The sequence below is a fragment of the Panicum virgatum genome, chromosome 3K, assembly GCF_016808335.1.
Source record: "Panicum virgatum strain AP13 chromosome 3K, P.virgatum_v5, whole genome shotgun sequence".
In the NCBI taxonomy this organism is placed as follows: domain Eukaryota; kingdom Viridiplantae; phylum Streptophyta; class Magnoliopsida; order Poales; family Poaceae; genus Panicum; species Panicum virgatum.
Genome location: NC_053138.1, coordinates 60,334,404 through 60,354,021, shown reverse-complemented (window position 1 = coordinate 60,354,021; position 19,618 = coordinate 60,334,404). Strand labels below are relative to the sequence as shown.

General features: G+C 51.5%; 5 protein-coding genes and 1 pseudogene across 5 annotated transcripts; 3 read left to right on the top strand and 3 right to left on the bottom strand.

Annotated features, from left to right (window-relative positions):
- Positions 1-1,011: 1,011 nt before the first annotated feature.
- Positions 1,012-7,926, bottom strand: LOC120700032 (serine/threonine-protein phosphatase 6 regulatory ankyrin repeat subunit B-like). Its single transcript, XM_039984186.1, has 11 exons — positions 7,631-7,926; positions 7,290-7,469; positions 5,599-5,733; positions 4,770-4,912; positions 3,731-3,817; positions 3,479-3,601; positions 2,605-2,739; positions 2,359-2,451; positions 1,746-1,916; positions 1,590-1,670; positions 1,012-1,418 (listed from the first exon to the last, which is right to left on the bottom strand). Exons 1-10 carry the CDS (start codon positions 7,809-7,811, stop codon positions 1,611-1,613), a joined length of 1,308 nt encoding a protein of 435 aa, XP_039840120.1. The 5' UTR covers positions 7,812-7,926; the 3' UTR covers positions 1,012-1,418; positions 1,590-1,610.
- A 2,598-nt stretch (positions 7,927-10,524) lies between these two features.
- On the bottom strand, positions 10,525-11,027 carry LOC120701121 (annotated as a pseudogene).
- Positions 11,028-12,022: 995 nt separating this feature from the next.
- On the bottom strand, positions 12,023-12,941 carry LOC120701592. Its single transcript, XM_039985578.1, has one exon. It carries the CDS (start codon positions 12,753-12,755, stop codon positions 12,210-12,212), a length of 546 nt encoding a protein of 181 aa, XP_039841512.1. The 5' UTR covers positions 12,756-12,941; the 3' UTR covers positions 12,023-12,209.
- A 1,792-nt stretch (positions 12,942-14,733) lies between these two features.
- LOC120701590 (antifreeze protein Maxi-like) lies at positions 14,734-15,873 on the top strand. Its single transcript, XM_039985577.1, has one exon. It carries the CDS (start codon positions 14,927-14,929, stop codon positions 15,536-15,538), a length of 612 nt encoding a protein of 203 aa, XP_039841511.1. The 5' UTR covers positions 14,734-14,926; the 3' UTR covers positions 15,539-15,873.
- Positions 15,874-16,422: 549 nt separating this feature from the next.
- LOC120700031 lies at positions 16,423-17,502 on the top strand. Its single transcript, XM_039984185.1, has one exon. It carries the CDS (start codon positions 16,631-16,633, stop codon positions 17,186-17,188), a length of 558 nt encoding a protein of 185 aa, XP_039840119.1. The 5' UTR covers positions 16,423-16,630; the 3' UTR covers positions 17,189-17,502.
- A 172-nt stretch (positions 17,503-17,674) lies between these two features.
- LOC120700030 lies at positions 17,675-18,787 on the top strand. The gene has a single exon (XM_039984183.1). The coding sequence runs from the start codon at positions 17,853-17,855 to the stop codon at positions 18,468-18,470; it is 618 nt and encodes a 205-aa protein (XP_039840117.1). The 5' UTR covers positions 17,675-17,852; the 3' UTR covers positions 18,471-18,787.
- The last annotated feature ends 831 nt before the right edge of the window (positions 18,788-19,618 follow it).

The following is a 19,618-nucleotide window of genomic DNA, read 5'->3' as shown; positions in this document are numbered from 1 at the left end:
ATGGAAGCATTCACTGCTAGAGTGCAACATGGCGAGATGTGTCTGGGCTCTACAGAGTGATGAAATTGTTGAGTTTATCAGCCAGACGCGAGACGACAACGCGTGCGGGTGGCTCCATGAAGCAATTCGGGGTCTCGATCATGATCACCGGGTGCGACTGTTTGTATCGGTGTGGGCAATCTGGTATGCGAGGAGGAAAGCTATTCATGAAAACATGTTTCAAAGCCCGCTGTCAACTCACAGCTTCATCGAGAGGTTTATTGCAGACCTGGAGATGGCGACGCCGAAGTCGGAGAGGTTGGGCAGTGCGCCGGCGTGCGCTGTCCCGGCTGCGGCTTCTAGGTGGATCCCACCTCCACCAGGGTTGATGAAGGTAAATGTTGATGCTGCCCTCTCCAAAAACTCTAACCTGGTGGCGTTGGCGGCGGTGGCAAGAGATGGGAGGGGCATTTTCTTGGGAGCGTCGGCTCTTGTTCCGAACGGCATTACTGACCCGGAGACGGCGGAGGTTCTGGCGTGCCGCGAAGGCTTCGCCCTGGCAGCGGATTTGATGATCAGCAGGGTGCGGATAGCCTCTGGTTGTGCTGGTGCAGTCCGGAGCTTGGAGGGGTCGGGAATGAGCCGATACGGCCATGTGATCAGAGAGATCAAGGCAGCGATGGCGAGCTTCGAAGGAGCATAGGTCGTTCATGAAGGGAGAGCGTCGAACATCGATGCCCATACTTTAGCTAGAAGCTCGATTTATGAATCGGAAGGAAGACATGTTTGATTTTTTGATCCTCCTGATGGAGTTTGTACCAGCTACAATGTTAATTGAGTAAAGTGGTACCCCCTCAAAAAAAAAAGACCAGACGTGAAAAACGAAACAATTAAAAGTTTTTTTTAGAGCAACGAAACAACTAAAAGTTGGGAAGCGAAAGTCACATAAAGAAAGAAGTGAGAGGACCTTTCGCACCAAGAAGAACACAGGATAATGAGAAGTCGACTCCTGTAATCTAAGGAGAGCAGCCATCAACTCCCAGAACATGCATGCCACCGAAGTAAACTTCATCATCTGAGCTCAGTTACAACTCAAAAGCGTTGCAACATCCAGGTTTCCATCACTGTTTATGTTTGGTCTTGCAACCAAAGGCAGAGGGCCCAACTTCGGACCGTTTTGGCGGTTCAGTGTACCATGAGAAATATGCGTAACTTCTATGCTATTATTAACTAGGTATAATAGGTACTAAAACTCCAGCCGCTTTGGATTACCATCTACAGAACGTGGACAGGTTTCCAGGGAGAGAGAAAAAAAATGCAGGATCCGACAAAAACGACAGCCCCGCAGGTTCCATGGACGCCCGGCAACAGCATGTCACCACCATCTTCTCGTCTGTGCAGTAGCAACTGACCCACCTTGCTTCACGGATGGCTCCTCCCTGGATATACAAAAGTACGGTTGAAACGTTACATCAGCAACATTTTAGCATTACAAAGCAGACATGGTAATCAGGATATGAAACGGCAATCAAATAAACAGTCAACTCGTTGGTTTGTTGGTGCAAAGATAACCAGATCAAAGATCGAAAACTAGTGCAGATGCTACAAACCTGGATGCTTTGTCAGTTTCATCAGTTAGTCGGGTTGCTTCCAGAACCAGGCCTTTCTGCTCTCCAGTTCATGTCATACCCCTAAAGAAGAAACCGTCAACACATGAACAGTAAGTATGACACATTGTGTCGTTGCTACTTGCTAGCGTAACTCACCAGCACCAATTTCTTAGCAGCTTTCTCAGAGCAAGGTACTGATAAATCTGGAGTCATGATATCCATGTAGGAATACGCATCGTCCAAAAATCTATGCTGATCATAATTCCTCAGATGGCAAAGGCTCCTCTTTGCATACAAGGCTGGATCACCATGGCCAAGCCTCAATGCCTGCAGTCATCCAATGATACCAAACTAAACTTCAATTTAAATCGGAAATGGCATTTCCTTAGATCGACGCAACTTTCTGCCTTATAAGCACAAACTGACACAAGGTTATATATCTCATTCTGCACGTATACAGGCAAACATATTGATTCTTCATCAGAAAGTTGGCATTGGAAAGGAGGTAAAGCAGTGTTTAACAATAAGATACCCAGTTCCATAGCATGCCTGAAGGAAACTTTTGTGTGCTTCCTTGTTAACTCTAATTTGTGAGTGCACATTGTTATAGAGAAGGAAAATCATAACATGTAAGGCAAACCAGCACTAGTTATTGGATTCATCAGGATTCTTTGAAATGCAGCTGCTTGACAATAGACATAGGCTGAAGAGACATATCGACAACTACAAATGCAAGTTAAATATAATTATGAGATGTGCAAAAAATTACTTTGGTGTAGCATCTCAATGCATCAGCATAATTCTTCTCCCAGTATGCAACATCTCCATCTGCAACAGCCGTAAGTGCTTCCTGTTGGCGTGCCTACAGCTCATATGCAGCCAAAAGGTAAATTAAATCATATCACAAAATCAGTATCTATAAAATTATATATTGCAGTCTTCATAACATTTACCAACACCCATCATATTCAGTAGAAAAATAGGAAATATTTCCAAATTGTGTCTCTGAACTCACCATTCCTTCTTGTTTAATCATTTCAGCAATGCTCAGGTTTTCAAATTTTTCCAAAGGGTTTGTTACAGGCAAGAGAATCTGAATGCCTGCCAACCATCCTATGGATGCAGCAACTTCTAGTGGCAATTTACCATCCTGTTAAGAAACCACACAAGAAAATTAGAAATAAACATAAGAGAGCAGTAAGAATAACAAAATCAGATGCCTTTTGTTGCACAATGAGGACATGCATTATACTCCGAAGTCCAAACCTATCACAAAGATCACAAAGCATAAGGAAATACAGGTGCAGAGTGTGCATTATGGTACTTGTGTACACTATATAGCACAGTGGCAGTCTAAACTGTGCATATGTACTCAAACTCCGATTGTTCCTGGGATGTGAAAATAATGAATGGATTTTTCTAACAGAAGGATGAACATGTGCATGAACATTTAGATCAACACCTTTCAATTCCTTTTCAATTTTCTTTGCTGTTGCATGAAGGCATCATCTCAACTTCAGTATTAGAAAGATATGCAACATTCACAAATTCATTAATGGAGTTCTTTAAAAGAAATTTAGGATGAAATCATCACATTTAACAATAAATTCTTGAGCCTTATCTCATTCAAAAAATCAATATTCGGAAACCACGACTGCAATCCTCAAAGAGCGTAATTTTGCCACATGTAAGAACCATGGCTAACTACCGTAAATTTTCTGGAGTACCAAGCAGGGCATGGAACAAAATATCCTAAAAAGCTAAAGTCTTAGCGTGCTACAAAGCATTCATTATAATATTTCAGGAAAATTACTTTGTAAGTATAATAGATATAAAGCCCAGAAGCAGGACATGAGTCGAAGCTAATAAGTGAAAATGGTAAGACTCACTTCATCAGGCTCATTAGGATCAGCACCCCTATTCAACAAACATTTGATGCAGTCAGCTAAGCCTTTACGAGCAGCTACTGATAATGGAGTTACAGGACTATCAGTATTGACAGCAGCGCCAGCCTGTAATTTAGAATACATGTTACAGGGTGTTGAAGAAAGTTTTTTTCAATAACATGGTGCAACTCATGCTCATCTTAGGGATGGCATATTTGGGGTGAGCAGTAGCTCCAAGGGGACAAGTTACTTCACCTCAATAATTCTCTCCAAGCATTCCAATGAAGAACCAAAGAGGGACGCCACCAGTGGTGTGTGGAGTTTACCCGAAAGTCTGTTACACTGGGGAAAAGGAAAAAACATTATGGAAGTCAAGCAGAAAGAAATGATCAAGCAGTGCAGTACGCAAGCTATTATAAGTAGATAAAAGTTTACAGATGGGAGCACCTTATCACTTTATTCAACCTTAAAAATCAAATTAAATATGCAAATGGATAACATAAACATAGGATCCCATAACATCATCATCATGTCATCTCCTAATGCCACTGAACAAAAAATATGTCCAAACACTATCCCCATATGGAAATTCCAGCTTTCATCAACAAGGTCCCTATGTAACCGTTCCCTCCACCAACATGAAATGTGCACTCCAACAATGTAGCAGCAAAACCAAAATAACTTAAGATTATATAGGATTTTTTTTATCCATTCTGACTCCATGCAAGAAACGCATGATTAAGACAATACACAATCTGCCCAATGGGATGCCAACATGTAAGCACTCATGGGGATAAGGTAGAAAGAAGCAGGGAGGATATGCAGCTTTCATCAAACACGTAGATTCTCTTGGTGTGAGCATGACTTACTATGGATGGTTACGGAAGGAATTAAGGTTTTACTTTACTAACAACCTGGTACCAAGGCATCAATTGTAGGCAAGGGAAGAGCCAAACCAGAGAAAAGATGTCACATGACAGAACAAAATAAAAATAAAAGGGCATATGATTGAGCCGGTTAATAAAACAGAAATTCCAGCTCAGCTCAGTCAAGAAAATAAAAGTAGTTATCAAGCCAATAAAAATAGTTATCAAGCCACCCAGGCTGGACCTGGTATGGTGGGCTTCCAGGAGTGGGACGGAAAGAACCTCGAGAAAATAAAAAAAGGTAGCCAGTCTGAATTCACCCAGCCAACAATTTTTCGCTCAGTTATCATGGATATAGTACTAAACTTCAACACATATAATATAGATGAAAATGAGGAAAGTAGAGCAGGAAAGAAAGAAGTTATTACATCTGCTTGATGCTCCAACAATATTTTCACCATTCTTAAATTTCCACGGCGAGCAGCAATATGTAGTGGTGCTTCGCCATCTTGACATATGGGATCAACATTAGCTCCTTTGGACAACAAATACTCTGCTATTTCACAGTGACCTGGATGAAATACATGAATAATCACAAAATTAACTTTTAGGATATATCAATAGCGAAAGTCAATCATCACCAAGAGCTCAATATTTTAAGAATTGATCATTTTAGCACTTTTATAAACCTACAAGCTACAGCTAAATTAACAAAAATATGGAACATAAAGGTGGTTTTGCATTGCAGTATAAGCCATGTGTTGGTTGCTACACTGCAGCTCTTGACCTTCTGTACAAACTCCTTTTGCAAAATTACGCCCCCCAAAAATGCATGTAGGTGACTGAACAACAAAAGGTGGCTAATAAGCAATATTTAAGCTTAAGAAAAAAGCACAGCTCAACCTACCAAACACTGGTCTTCAGTGGATGGTCCAGACTTCATTTGCTATTTCTCTACCTACACCCTAGTGTCTAGACTCATGTAATTCCAGGTTGAAGCAACAGAAATGGGATTATGCCCTTTTCTTTTAGTCACAGCCCAAGGTGAATATTGCTTAACTCTAGTTATGTGTCTTGTTCGAGAGGAAATATGTTAAGTTCAAGCACATGGAATAGACATTTGTAATACTATCTGAAAAGACATATGAAGCAACCCACTGTGTGAAAGCAATAAAGATTTGCTAGGATAAACCTAAGAAAAAGCTCAATGAAACAGCTAAAACTCCAGAAAACCACATAAGCATGGGCAGAAAAAACCTTCTCCTGCTGCGAGGTGGAGTGGAGTAATCCCACGATTGTTTGCTTTATTTGGATCAGCACCAATGGTGATAAGATACTCTACAATAGCCTGAGATCCCTGACCTAGTATTGCAAAAAACAGAGGTGTTTCACCTGACACGAGCATAAGTAAACATTAATTAAAGATGACCAATATTTCTCACTCAGACCAATGAAATTGATAAATATTAAAAAGCCTTAGCACTTGGATAAAGCATATCAAAACAATGCACAAGATGCTATTACATGGTAAGTGCACCATAAGATCAAAAATTAAGAGATGAACTTTCACCCAAGATTCCACCTATGTCTCGGCACTTACTAAAAAAATTGTACTTAGATGATCCATGTCTGCATATTCAGACACCAGTTACTTAACTTTTTAAAAATACCGGTGAATAAAAACACAAGAGCATTGCAGAGTACTAAAACAAACTATGGTACTGGCTGGCATGGACGCATACCATAGCCAACATAAGCTGTCCTAGAGCCTCACCTATATCTATCTTCAATGTATATGTGCGGTTGTCCCCGACAGCTTGACACATTTGCAGATCTAAACTACTGAACAAAAATATAACTATCAGTTTCACTCCAGAAACAATGGACTATCGACATGTAATTACTGCATTTCCTCTGCTCTCATACACACTTTGTGTCGGCGTGTGACAGAACTGGGATAGGCGCAATTCAGCACAATTATAATCATAAAAAGGCAAGTTAAAGCTGTCGGGGACTCGGGGTCACATGAAACAGGGAAAAAGTCATCCCTGAAAGGGACAATTCTTCTCAAGGCTGATCATGATAGAACTACGGAACATTATCTAAACTGCTTCTTCCACCGACATTATGATTTCAGCGTGATAAAATACAGCGCCAAGCAGTCCAACTCCAGATGCAACTAGATTAACTAACCAGAAATCACACCTAACACAGAAGGAACATGTAAAATGATCCCTGAAAAGTAAGAAAATGCCAGGGTTGGATAGCATTCATGTCTCCCACGATCGGACAAGCTATTGTTACTAGCGGCGCATAGACACGAGATCTCACCTGACGCTGGGCCCGAACTACTCCTAGCCGACCTGGCAGTCAAATCTATTCCCTCGCCACGCATCACGCTTCCCTGCTTGATGCTCCGCCTGGTCGGCTGCTCGCCACGCAACCACCCGGCGCGGCGGTGCCCCTTGCCCTCGCCGCTCACCCACGCGCCGCCACTATGCTTCTGCGCGACGAGCAGCTCTGCTATCCATGGCTTAACTAAGCCCAAATCCATCCAAGACGGGCCAACTTCTAAGCCCAACTGTGAAATAAATGGGCTCTCGTTTGGGGCCCCAAATCCTAATCCTACCCACTCACTTCGCCACAAATCTGTCTCTCTCTCTCTCCTCCTGGCTAGCTACAGTTTCTTCCTCCTCACAGATGCTGCCTGCAACTGCAGCGCCTATCAATCTCACGCATACTCCCACGCCTCAAGCAACCAGCGCAGATTGAAGGATTGGGACAAAGGAACCCGCGCCATCATATCAATCCTCATGCCCCCGAGCTCAAAACCTCGCAGAAATGCGCGATCAAAATCAAACAACGGAACGCAACCGAGATCCAATTCCAACCCAGAAAAAAAAGCAAACCCAGGCAGAAATCGGAGCAGAACACAGAGTGAAGCGTACCATCAGCACCGGCCGCGTTTGGGTTGCAGTTGTACTTCTTGACTAGCATCTTGCACATCTCCAGATACTTGGTCCCCGCGGCGACGTGGAGCGGCCCGTGGCGCTTGTTCTTGGGGTCGGCGACGGCCTGCACCGCCGCGTCCAGGCCCGTCCCCATCTCCCTCAGCTTCTCCGCGGACTCTGCACATGAACCAGCAACACCAAGCAAGAAGGCGGAGCTAATGATATCGATCGATCACAGCAAGCAACGAAGAACGAACGACCCCGCACCCGCGTAACCCCAGAGCGATCGATCGAGAAGCTACGGGGGATGGAGTCGAGACGAGTCGATAGGGACTTACTCTTCGCGGCGACGATGTCGAGATTCATCACCGCGGTGAGGAGCTTCTGGAGCACCTGGTCATTGTCTTCCTTGTAGATCACGACCGCGTGCACGAAGTCCCAGTACTGCGCGCGGCGGCCACCACCCGAACCCGAAGTGGAGGGCCCCTCGCCTGAGGAGGAGGAGGAGGAGGACGCCATTGCGGGCGAGGTCGAGCACGCGGGCTCTGGAAGGTTCGAGAGGCTAGGATTGGGGAGGGCGGTTTGGTTCGAGGCGAGGCGGAGAGCCGGAGAGGGATCGAAAGGAAGAGGAGCGGGGGGAGAATGAAACGAGCGAGCGGGAAGGGTGGGGGGGTGCTGCCGTGGTGGGGTGGCCGCCCGTACTAATGCCAGGCTGGATCCTCTCCACCGCCAGTGCGAGAGCCAGGTGGGCCGAGACGATGAAACTTGCGGGCCAAGGCAAACCAATTTAGTTGGGGCTCGGTTGTTTCTAGAATTCAGAGGCCCATCACGAAAATTGTTTGCATTTTTTGATTGATGGAATTTTCGTAATTTTATTTTTGCAAGGAAAATTTTCATAAGTTGAATAGTAACAAATGAACTTTGACTTGTCTCATTTGCCTGGCTGCTGATAACTTTTATTTTCTGAAAGATTACATGCCTGGTGCGAAACGGCAGTGCTAGCCATATTCCTCGTCTAAAAAGGAAACAAATTCCTCCTTCAGCTTCACCAATGCTGGCATGTAGAGATGTAGGGATGCAAGTTATATATATTTCGAGTTACTGGTCAACCAAACACAGTGTGTACAAAGATTCTCACTATCGCTCTGAAAATCCATCCTTGATCGCCCTTGGTGGTCTGACTGCTAAGAATTTTGTCATTTTTGGGGAGAAAAATGAGAAACTCTTGGAGATGGACTTGGAATTTGGGAAAAAAGAAAGAGGCCGGCGGTTTAGGTACGAGAGGACTTGAAAAGGGGAAAAGAAAGAGGTTTCATTTTACCTTTTACTTGCGCGGGTGATGCACCGTGGTGGCATGGCGAAATGGGCGAACAAGGAGTGGCTGGTGCTTGGTACTTCCGTCGGCCAGTGCTGGGCGGAAGGGCAAGGCAGGGGGCGGTGTTGGTGCGCATGGCGATGGGGAGCAGCAAGGTGCCTTGGAGGATCGGTGCTCACGTTTGCAAGGGGATCGGCGTGAGCGGCACCTGCGCGCACGGAAAAAGAAGACCACGACGAAAAAAACCTCTCGGGAAGGGGCCATCAGGAGGGGTGAAGGGGTGCATATATCTCTTATAAAGATGATCCCCACTCACGATCATTGATTGCTATTTCTCTGAAACCACATTGAGCCACGTCACCCTTTTTATTTCAGCTGTTCGATCTCAGGTGCACAACTATATCTTAGCCATCCATTCAAGGAATACCAACCGCCATACGCTCTGATTTCTCTCAATCCTTAGCAATCCACGTCAGCACACATCATCTTCCACCAAATACCAACAATCAATATCAGCGGCCCACTTGATCTTCCTTCAATCTCCACCAACGCAGATGCAAACAGTCACCGTAGTGGCATTAACATTAGCATAAGACTCAAGTGCTCAACTAACAAGACATTCATATATTATTATGTCCCACACAAAAATCTATCGAATAACTCTCTCAAATACCCGCAGCAACGCGCGGGGAATCACCTAGTATTTACATATAAGGGCATGTCCAAGGGACTAGGTAAACCTTCTAGATAAATGAAGAGGTAAAAGCCTAGGTAAAAAAATAAAAAGCTATTCAATGAGTAAAGGAACCAACGGACTCTTCAAATTGACTCTCCAAATCAATTTGGCCTCTCCCTCGGCGTCCTCTCGCACCTCATCCTCGGTGTCTGGCTCCACTGCATCCTCTCGGGCCTCCTTATCGGCACCTCATCCTCGGCGTCCGTCTCCATGGCGTCCTCTCGGGCCTCCTCCTCGGCGTCCTCTCGCGCCTCCTCCACGGCGGTCTTCTCGGGCGAAGGAGGGCCGTAGGCGCGCGCCTGCCGGTGGCCGCGCCGCCATGGCCCGCCCGGCCATGGCCGCGCCGCTCGACCAGCGAGATGGGACGGCGAGGGCGGGATGCGAGGGGAGGGGCAGGACCCGAGGGCCGGGAGGAGTGGCGGGGGCGGGCCTCGCCGGCATGGGAGGAGCAACGGGGGCGGGCTGCTCCGGCGGGGAGTTGCGGTGGGGGCGGGCTGACAGGGAGGAGCGGCAGGGGCTGGCCGCACTGGCAGGGAGGAGCGGCGGAGGCTGGCCGTGGGACATCACGGCGACAACGACGGCGAGGGCACTGGAGCGCGCGGGCGGGAACGACGGAGTGCGCGGGAAGGGGGGAGCAAATGGCGAGTCAGAACGGCTCGTTATGTATGCCTCGCGAGGGCGGAGGGATTCCGAGCGAGATAGCGAAGCTGGTGAGATAGCGAGTCTGTTGCATCGTGATTTCACCTGTTGGAGATGCTCTATGGGATGCTAATTTGACAATTATTAGTAGATGAGGAGCTAGGATGGAGAACTATTGGAGAGTATTTTTTTTTGAAAAAAAAACAAGGATTGGTCGCTTGATTTACCATCGCCGTCATTGGTCCTTGGCTGAAGCTTTTTTTTTCTAATAAGAAGCAAAGCAAAACGCAGGAATGAAAATATTGTTCGTGAATCATGATGATCTCATGATTCAGAAAACATGAACAGACTAGTGCAAGTGTGTGATACAACAACATAAAAGATTGAATCAGCAGATGGTTGCGTTTATTATTGATTGATCTATTACAGAATCTCCATCCATGCCATTGCCACGTGAGGCATGCACCGGAAGAAACGGGTACGCGCAAGCATGCCCAGCTTAAGCATGGCGCGGTGGCGCCGGCCATCTGCCGGCGGCCAGCCTACAAGCTGAAGGTGTTGAGCAGCGCGGTGGTCACGATGGCGAGCTGGTCGAACTCGCGGTTCGCCGCGGCCATCGTCCTGCCCGCGGCGCCGCCGAGCGCGGCGTCGCAGTCGCCCCCGGCCTGCCGCGCGAGCATGAACAGCGAGTGCGCGGCGCCCTCAGCCCCGCGCCGCCGCGTACCCGCGCATGATCCGCAGCGCCGGCAGCCCGGCACCGACGCCGCGCCGTACAGGAACGCGCACGCCCGCAGCGCGTCCCGCACGGCGGGGCCGCGCTCGCCGCGCGCCAGCGTCGCCGCGGCCAGGTCCGCGGCCATGACGAGGTGGCCGTGCCGGGCCGCGGAGGCGGCCCCCGGGAGTCCGGGACGGACCGCAGCCGGGACACGCAGAAGGCCACGTCCGCGAAGTCGCGGATCGCGTTGCACGAGTCGGCGACGGTGTCGGCGCAGCACAGCGCCGCGGCGGCGAGGACGAGAGGCGCGACGACAAGTGAGGTCCTCATTCTGGTTGGTTCCTATGCTACCTTGTGTGCTAGCTTTCCTTCACTTGGTCTCATTTTTAGATAGGGGGAGAAAATTGTTATCACGGCCTCAAAAATTTGGTCACTTATTTTTTGTGCATCAAGATCCTTTTTGGTATCAAACAATCAATAAAGATATTATATTATATATTATATCTATAAAAGGTCCAATTACAATGCTTCAGCAATTCAGGCATTCAGCAAATGCATGCAAGTGAAGGAAGACGAAAAAGATTCTTGTGAGCAAATCTTGAGCTGAGCCAATTGTACTGATATCAACTGTCCTGAATATTGCATCCCGTGATCCATCAAGATTCAAAATTATTGAAAAGATAACAAATCTTGAACAGGCTTGGAAACTGAATCTTTGGAAGAACCTCCCCCAACCATACACCTTTTCAACAAATATTTGAACTTTAACTGTTCTGATATCCAATGTTATATACGGAGAAGAACTGAAGAAAGATGATCCTATACCACGCTTGTATAAAAAAATATTAATGTCTGCACGCCAAAATCATTTATTCGAATCCAAACAAATTGCATTGTGACCTTAGACCAAAACCAAAATCAAGTAAAGTATTAATAAGTAAATCTTCTTGGCCGATATGTATACAGGTATTTTTTTAAAAAAAAAATGAAGAGACATACAGATATAGATAGTGTCCCTAACACAAAAGACTAGTAGAGAGGCCACACCATGGCTGCCTCAAGCCCTCAACTCATGCTCTCCCTCCTCTTCGTGGCCGTCCTCTGCGTCGGCTCTGGCACCGCCGGTGCGGACACGGCGCTGGACGACATCTGCAAATCTCTGGGCGGGCACTACATCACGCCGGACTTCTGCAAGTCCGCGCTCTGCTACGAGCCTACGACCCGTCGTTGCCGCGCCGCGACGCGCGCGGGGTGGCGGTGCTCGCGGCCAGGCTCGTCGTCGTTTCACTTTTATCGTTCAAGTCGTGCACACAATCTACTGCGCCTGAATTAAGACCGCAGTGAATCAGTAGTTACAACACAATCGGTCACATTATTGATCCATCACTGAAAACCCAACACATGTGGCCATGTCGCAAGCAGCAATGCCACTTGAGCAGGGTACGTGCGCGTGCATGCACGCAACGGCAGGGCGCCCGGCGCCGCCGGCCGGCCGGCCGGCCGGCGACCTAGCTAGTCGACGACGTTGAGCAGCGCGGTGGCCATGGCGGAGAGCTGGTCGAACTCGCGGTTGGCCGCGGCAATCCCGCCCGCGGCCGCGGTGCCCGCGAGCGCGGCGTCGCACCCGATCCCGGCCGTCCCCGTGAGCAGCAGCAGCGCGCGCGCGGCGCCCCATGCCCGCGCCGCCGCGTACCCGCGCAGGAGCCGCAGCGCCGGCACCGACGCCGCGCCGTACAGGAACCCGCACGCCCGCAGGGCGTCCCGCGCGGCCGGGTCGGTCGCGCCGCGCGCCGCGGCCGCCGTGGCGGCGTCCCCGGCCGAGGCGCCGCTCGCCGTGGCCAGGTCCGCGGCCATGAGGAGGTGGCCGTGCCGGTCCGCCGCCGCGGCACCCGGGACGGACCCCAGCCGCGCCTCGCAGAAGGACACGTCGACGAAGTCGCGGATGGAGTTGCACGACTCGGCGACGGCGTCGGCGGCCGCGACGCCGCCGCAGCAGCCGAGCGCGCCGGCGGCGAAGGCGATGGCGATGGCGAGGGCGAGAAGCGAGGTCCTCCTCATTCTGGCGCGGATTGCTGCTAGTTGCGTGCCTGGGTGATTGAATTTGGTGTGGGTAGCTTGACCTAATAAATCGATAGCTCGTCGTCTTGGCCTTGGCGTTATATAGGCAGCTGGATTAGGCTGAGATCTCTCTGTTTTAGGCAGGGGATGAAGATCATACCCCACAGCCTCAAATATTTGGTCAAATTTTACGCTAAGCTTCCAAATAAAGAACGCATCAAGATCCTTTATATCCTACGGAGTATCAACTAATCAATGCTGTCGATCAATTGCTGCGTCTAGGATTCCAGTTACAAGGTTTCATCATCATGCCAATGGATGACGCAAAGAAAGAATGTCTTGCCTTGGTGTCATGGCCTCATGGGCAGGCTCATGGCCATTAGCTCTTCAGAAATGAATGACCATAAAAAACCCCTCAGAAATCAGAAATGAGCACATGGAGCAGATCGAATCGGAAGGCGAAAAAGGCTCTCCATGATTCCTCCATATCCATGTCCCGCACAGGCGCATGCATACGGGCGGGCGCGGCGCGCCGCCGGCTTCCTCGCCGTTGAGGTTAGGTGACCTGCTGCCAAACTGCTAACCAACCAGACTCGACAGGGAAGCGATGATCCGGCAGGCCCTGTCGTTGTCGACGTTGCTTCCGGCGGCGTGCTGGTGATTCGTGAATGAATGGTATCCGGCAGGCACAGACTTTCCGTGCTGACGAACAATCGAGCCAGAGTTCGATCCTATCGCCTTGCTGTTCGGCCAGCTTAGGGCATGGCTAATAAGCCAGCCTGCAGGCCGGCTGCGTGTGCAGCTTTCCGCCCGCTTTGGCGCCCGCAGCAGGCTGGATGCTGGCGGATGGGTTGCTCCGGGCCCACGAGCAGAGGCTGAAGTGTTTCATGTGGCGGGCGGTAAGCGAGACGCTCGTTTTTCTCTTTTTTCTTTTCTTTTTTCTCCACGTAAGACTCAGTCTACTTACAATCTACTATTAGTGTTTGGTTTATTTCGTGGAATTACTGTAGCACGCTTTGACCGCTAATTTCGAGTATCAAATGAAGTCTAATTACAAAATCATCTCCACAACCCCCGTGTAAATCGCGAGGCGAATCTAATGATGCCTTTGACCGCGCGATTAGAGGGTGGTTACTGTAGCATCACTGTAGTAAATCATCAAGTAATTACCACCATTAGATCCATCTCAAAAAGTTACACCCATCCCTGAAAAGGTTTTGCAAATAGACTTCATTTAGTACTCCATGCGGACATTCGTCTTTTTGTGTAATCTTGATTTGACTGATTACCAAACGCGGCCATTATATAATACTTGCTCTTAGCGAAAGCGACCGAGTGTTCTGACACCCACGCTGGCTCGGAACGGAACTGAACTGATTACTGAGAGAGCTTTATGGATCGTCCATCGGTGTTCTGGTATCTATCTGCTGGAGCGATCGAGACGAGACGTCGATGCAGAGACGCATCCAACCACCGGAACGAAGGAGAACTGGTTGCGATTGCGAGGATGAGGCGGCGGCAAGCTACGAGATGGACGGAGTCGGCAAGCGGCAATCACGAGTCCTTGCCGTTGCCTGCCGGGGCTGCTAGCTAGGCTTCCGTACGTGGCGACGACGCCGACGAGAGAAGTCGGTCGCCCAGTCGCCCATGTGGAGATGGAGTGATGGACCACGGGCCACGGCTGCCAAACCGGCCAGACCAATTCATGAGCGCAGTGACTGACCGCTGCCACCGGTGAGGTTGACCCGGCGGTCGCTGCAGCATGCCTCCATGGATCGCTCGGTCCGACTGCCGCAGCAGCGGCAGGCACGACGGCCGGCCGGCGCCCGGCTCACTGCCGCCTCCTTGCACCATTAATTCCGACACCTCATTACTGCTTCAGCCAGTGTGAGACCCTCTCTCTCTCTCCATGGAGCACATTTCCGATGGGAGTTGGCAACCGCAGATGCCGTCAAAGAAAAACACGCAACGGGAGGGACGTAGAACGACAGGACTGCAGCGGCAAAGGCAAGGGAACCAGCGCCGCAGCCCATGCTTGCACACTAAATGCACGCCGCCGGCACGGGATCACCTCCGTCCCCCTGTCGCTCTCCAAAACATCCCGACCCCGCGACCGTGACCCAAACGGGCCAAGAAACGGATCGGGAGGCAACGACACACAGGCCAGGGCCATGGCGTCCGCGTCCGCGTCCTCCTCTCCCACGCTCGCCGCCGCCTTGCTCGTGCTCCTCCTCTCCTCCTCCGCCGGCGCACGCGAGGCTGCTGCTGCTGCGGCGTCGGCGGCGCCGGCGCTGGACCAGGTGTGCGGGAGGCTGGGCAGCTACTACGTGACCCCGGCCCTCTGCGCGTCCGCGCTCTGCGCCGACCCCGCCGCGCCCTGCCGCGCCGCGCGCGACGCGCCCGCGGTGGCGGCGCTGGCCGCCCGCCTCGCGGCCGCCAACGCCACGGCTGCCAGGGACAGCGTCGAGGCTGCCCTCTCCTCCTCCCCGCCGCCGCCCTCCGCGACCAACAGCAGCGCTGCGGCGTCCGCGGCGGCGGCGGCCGCGCGGTCGTGCCTGCAGCTGTACGCGGGCGCGGTGCCGTCGCTGCGGTGGGCGGCGCGGGCCGTGGCCGCCGGCCGGTACCGCGGCGCGCGGGAGGTGCTGCAGGCGGCGCAGTACGTGGCCGCCGGCTGCGAGGGCATGGCCGGGGACGCCGCCGCCGCGCTGCCGCGCGAGAACGCCGGGTTCGGCGACATGGCCTTCGTCGCGCACGCCGTCGTCGCCTCCATGCCCGCCGACTGATCCCTATCGATCTGCCGGCCGACGTCGACTCCTCGGCTCTCGCCTTGGCTAAGCTCCGGCCCGTACAAGTGCAGAAGCTCGCTGTAATAATCAATGCGCTGTTGCAGCAACAGCTTGTATCGTGTCCTGCCATATAGATCCATGAAGGCATGAACAGAACCTCTAGGCTGTGGTGTTTCTTTGATCCCGTGTAAATTCGATTCGCACACTTGATCTGCTCCTGCACGTAGGCAAGGCCAACTGTGCGATGCACTGGCTGAATTTGCAGATACATGATGATCCTTTCCTCAAATTCAAAATCGAATAATTGGAAGGCTTATGGAAATTGGTGCAAATAAACCAGATACTAAGGTTCTGTTTGTTTCCGATTTATAATCGGCTTATTTGTGTAAATAAGCGGTAAATCTACCAAACGTCTCGTTTATTTTCGCTTCTATGGTAAGCCGATTCAGAGATTTGAACTACGAGAAGCGATAAGTAAGAAAAATCTTCGCCTCGCTTATAATCTAAGCGTAACTAAGAGAAGCAGAAATAAAAGAAGAAATGTAATGGACATATTTAAATTGAACTCCGTGATCATGGTTTTGTATAGAGCTTTCCATTTCTTGCATCAACTATCATGGCATGGCATGAGAGAGATGGTGAAAGAGTGATGTTTTTTTGGTGAAAGAAGAAACGGAAAGGGACAAAACGTCCTTAGTGCGAAGAAAGAATGCCCTTCAAGGAGTAACTACTTTACTTGTCTTAATTATGGTGCCTAATTCAATAATCAATATTGATGGCTGAGATCTGTTTGTGGATTGTTCAAACGAGGAAGAGGATGAGGCATTGATTGCCGCTTCAACCTTCAGGCGGTGAGCTGGTGGCCGTTAAGACAGACGAGAGCACAAATCCGATGACGCACACAGGCGTCGCGTGCCTCCATTGATTAGCTCACCTACTCACCACCAGAGCAGCAAGCGACAAGTGGGGAGCGCTTCGATCCAGCGGCGGCGCAGACACAGCCAGGCCAAGGCCCCGCGCCAGTAAACCACCCGCCACCAAGTCCAACCAGGAAAGGACACCCGGGCGCGAGAGAAGCAGCAAGCCGCCATGGGCAAGGTCCGCCCGCTCCTCGCCGTCGCCGCCGCGCTCCTCCTCTGCTGCAGCAGCTGCTACGGCGGCGCGGCGGCGGACGCGGTGGCCGAGTCGTGCGACGCGATCCGCGACTTCGTGGACGTCTCCTTCTGCGCGTCGCGGCTGCGGTCGGTGCCGGGCGCGGCCGCCGCGGACCGGCACGGCCACCTGGTCATGGCCGCGGATCTGGCGGCCGCGAGCGGGGCCTCGGCGCGGGACGCCGCGGCAGCGATGTCGCGCGACGCCGACGGCGGCGCCGGCGGCCCGGCGGCGTTGGACGCGCTGGAGGCGTGCGGGATCCTGTACGGGGCGGCGTCGGTGCCCGCGCTGCGGCTGATGCGCGGGTACGCGGCGGCGCGGAGCTGGGGCGCCGCGCGCGCGCTGCTGCCGCTGACCGGGCAGGCCGGGATCGGGTGCGACGCCGCGCTCGCGGGCGCGGGATCCGCGGCGGCCGCGGCCCGGATGGCCGGACCCAACCGCGAGTTCGACCAGCTCTCAACCATGGCCACCGCGCTGCTCAACAAGGTCAGCTAGCCGCTAGGCTAGGTAGGTGGCCGGCCGGCCGGCGGCTCGCCGCGCCGTGGCACCTGGCATGGCATGCGCACTGCGGTGACCCGGCATTCCGGCGGCTGCTTCTTCCGGTGTGTCGTGTGACATGGCTGGCTGGATTTGGAGGAACGGATCGATGTACTCAACCACTAATTCACTGTGTTCTTGACTTCTTGTTGCATCGTAGTACATTGGACCCTGCCGGTGTTGGGGCTCGCCCTCCATGGCATGGCATTGTTTGTCGTAGTTCATTTGCTCCGTACGTTGATTTGGTTGAACACGCTCCAGGTTTTCTCAAAGCCGAACCCAACTACTTGTTCAGGTTGGTCATCAACTTCTTCGTCAGGCAGTATGGATGGTAGCGGATTCCAGCTTTGGAGTTGAGCCACGCCAAATCATTTGGATCACAACAAATCTCTGAACATTAATTGTCCTGAAATCCGCTGTTATATATATGGAGAGGAAGCAGAACGGAGCAGAACCACTCCCCCGGATCAACAAATTTTGCCTGCATCCACATCAAAATCATTTATTTCACCCCAAACTCACTGCGACCTTGTGATTGTATACCAAAACCAGAATCAGAGCAAGTATTTATAAGTATATATAAAATCCTCTTGGCTGATATATATATAGATACAAATATACAATGCATGATCCGTCACGCAGAGAGACTAGCAGTAGAGAGAATCCGGGGGCTGGTGAGCAGAACAGAGACCACCACACCACACCACACCACGCCATGGCTGCCACAAGCCTGATGGTCTCCCTCCTCTTCGCGGCCGCCGCCGTCTGCGGCGCCGGCGGGGCGAGCACGGCGCTGGACGAGGTGTGCGGGGTCCTGGGCGGGTACTACGTGACGCCGGAGGCCTGCGCGTCGGCGCTCTGCCACGACCCCGCGTCGCCGTGCCGCGCCGCGCGCGACAAGGCCGCGGTGGCGGCGCTCGCGGCCAGGCTCGCGGCGGCGAACGCCACCGCGGCCAGGGACAGCGTCGCGGCCGCGGCGGCGTCGGCCGCGGAGCCCGCGGGCCTGCGGGCGTGCCTGCAGCTGTACACCGGCGCCGCGGCGGCGCTGGAGTGGGCGGCGGGGTCCGCGGCCGCGGGGCGGTACCCGGGCGCCCGGGAGGTGCTGCAGGCGGCGCAGTACGTGCCCGCCGGGTGCGACGGCGTGGCCGCCGGGGCGGCTGTGCCCGCGGAGAACGGCGGCTTCGACGCGATGGCCACCGTCGCGCACGCCGTGCTCGCCTCCCTGTCCAAGGGCTACTGACCATCTCTGCCTGTGCATCGTCCATGGCGTTGTACGTCATGATAATTTCGTTGTAATAATAATTAAGACGCTGGGACTGTAACAATCACTCCGTGCATGATGTTGCCATGGAAATTGATTGATGGATGGCACAGCTTGCATCTGGCGACAAGCTTCAGATCGAGTTCGTCCTGTCCTGTCGTGGCTCTCTCTAAAAAAAAAAAAGAGTTCGTCCTGTCGTTCATGTCTTGCACGGCATCAGAGTTTACCTGGGCCCTCTGACCAACAAATTTGTACGGTTGATCTTTGGCAATCTTTGGAGGTCTGCTGTTTCGGCCTTTTGTGCTTTCACGAATCCGGAGCAAGTGGTTCATCAGGCCGGATAGATTGAACGTAGAAGGCCAAGTTCTTTGGTGCTAATCTATCTATCTATTATCTTAATACAATAGTGTTAAAAGAAGCCACCACATTTGTCGAGAGAGTTTAGAAATTCCCACGTTAATCTATAAAAGAGAAAAATTTGCACCGTTGGATTTTATGAAGATCTGACGGTCTAGACTATCCCAAAGAGTTCTCTAATACTGCTTTGCTATATTAGATGTATACAAGTACAACTCTATTGTTTTATATATGGAAATAGCTAATAGAACCGTAATAAAATTTTAATTCGACTTGATCATTGGCCACCATGGTAATTAGCGATAAAAGATGAGCGCAAGAAGAAGCTGTTGTGCCTCATGTTACCCAACCTATCCAACAGCAGTCAATGCGTAAAAGATCCAACTGCCGAGAACAATCAATTCTCCCAGCGCAGGTTCTAGCACGCGGGCTAGCGACAGCGGTCTCGAGCGCGCGGAGCTAGATCATCGGCAGCCGAATCGGCTGAATAGGAGCAGCTAAATAGGTTTATAGGTGTGACGTGCGCGTGGCACGGCAGCAGCTTGATTCATGGAAAGGAGGAACACAAGCGACCTGACGTTGGCACTGTCGTGGCCGCCGGGCGTCGGCAAGCCGCTAGAGATGGAGCAGGGGTAGTCAGTAGCAGGAGGACTCTGTGGCAGAACCGCCTAAATTATCCCGGCTCAAGTGCACAGGCCATCACCATAAAGGCAACATTAGCTTAAACGCACTTCAAACGGAACAATTCTTGGTCTGTCGGGTAACGTCCC

Excerpts from the sequence above, each read along its gene's own strand:
- LOC120701590 (XM_039985577.1), top strand. The coding sequence starts at position 14,927 with ATGGCGTCCGCGTCCGCGTCCTCCTCTCCCACGCTCGCCGCCGCCTTG.
- LOC120700032 (XM_039984186.1), bottom strand. The coding sequence starts at position 7,811 with ATGGCGTCCTCCTCCTCCTCCTCCTCAGGCGAGGGGCCCTCCACTTCG. Across the intron at positions 3,818-4,769 it reads TGTTGGAGCATCAAGCAGAT|TGTAACAGACTTTCGGGTAA; the intron begins GTAATAACTTCT and ends CCTTTTCCCCAG. Across the intron at positions 2,452-2,604 it reads TGATTAAACAAGAAGGAATG|GCACGCCAACAGGAAGCACT; the intron begins GTGAGTTCAGAG and ends TATGAGCTGTAG.
- LOC120700030 (XM_039984183.1), top strand. The coding sequence starts at position 17,853 with ATGCATGATCCGTCACGCAGAGAGACTAGCAGTAGAGAGAATCCGGGG.
- LOC120701592 (XM_039985578.1), bottom strand. The coding sequence starts at position 12,755 with ATGAGGAGGACCTCGCTTCTCGCCCTCGCCATCGCCATCGCCTTCGCC.
- LOC120700031 (XM_039984185.1), top strand. The coding sequence starts at position 16,631 with ATGGGCAAGGTCCGCCCGCTCCTCGCCGTCGCCGCCGCGCTCCTCCTC.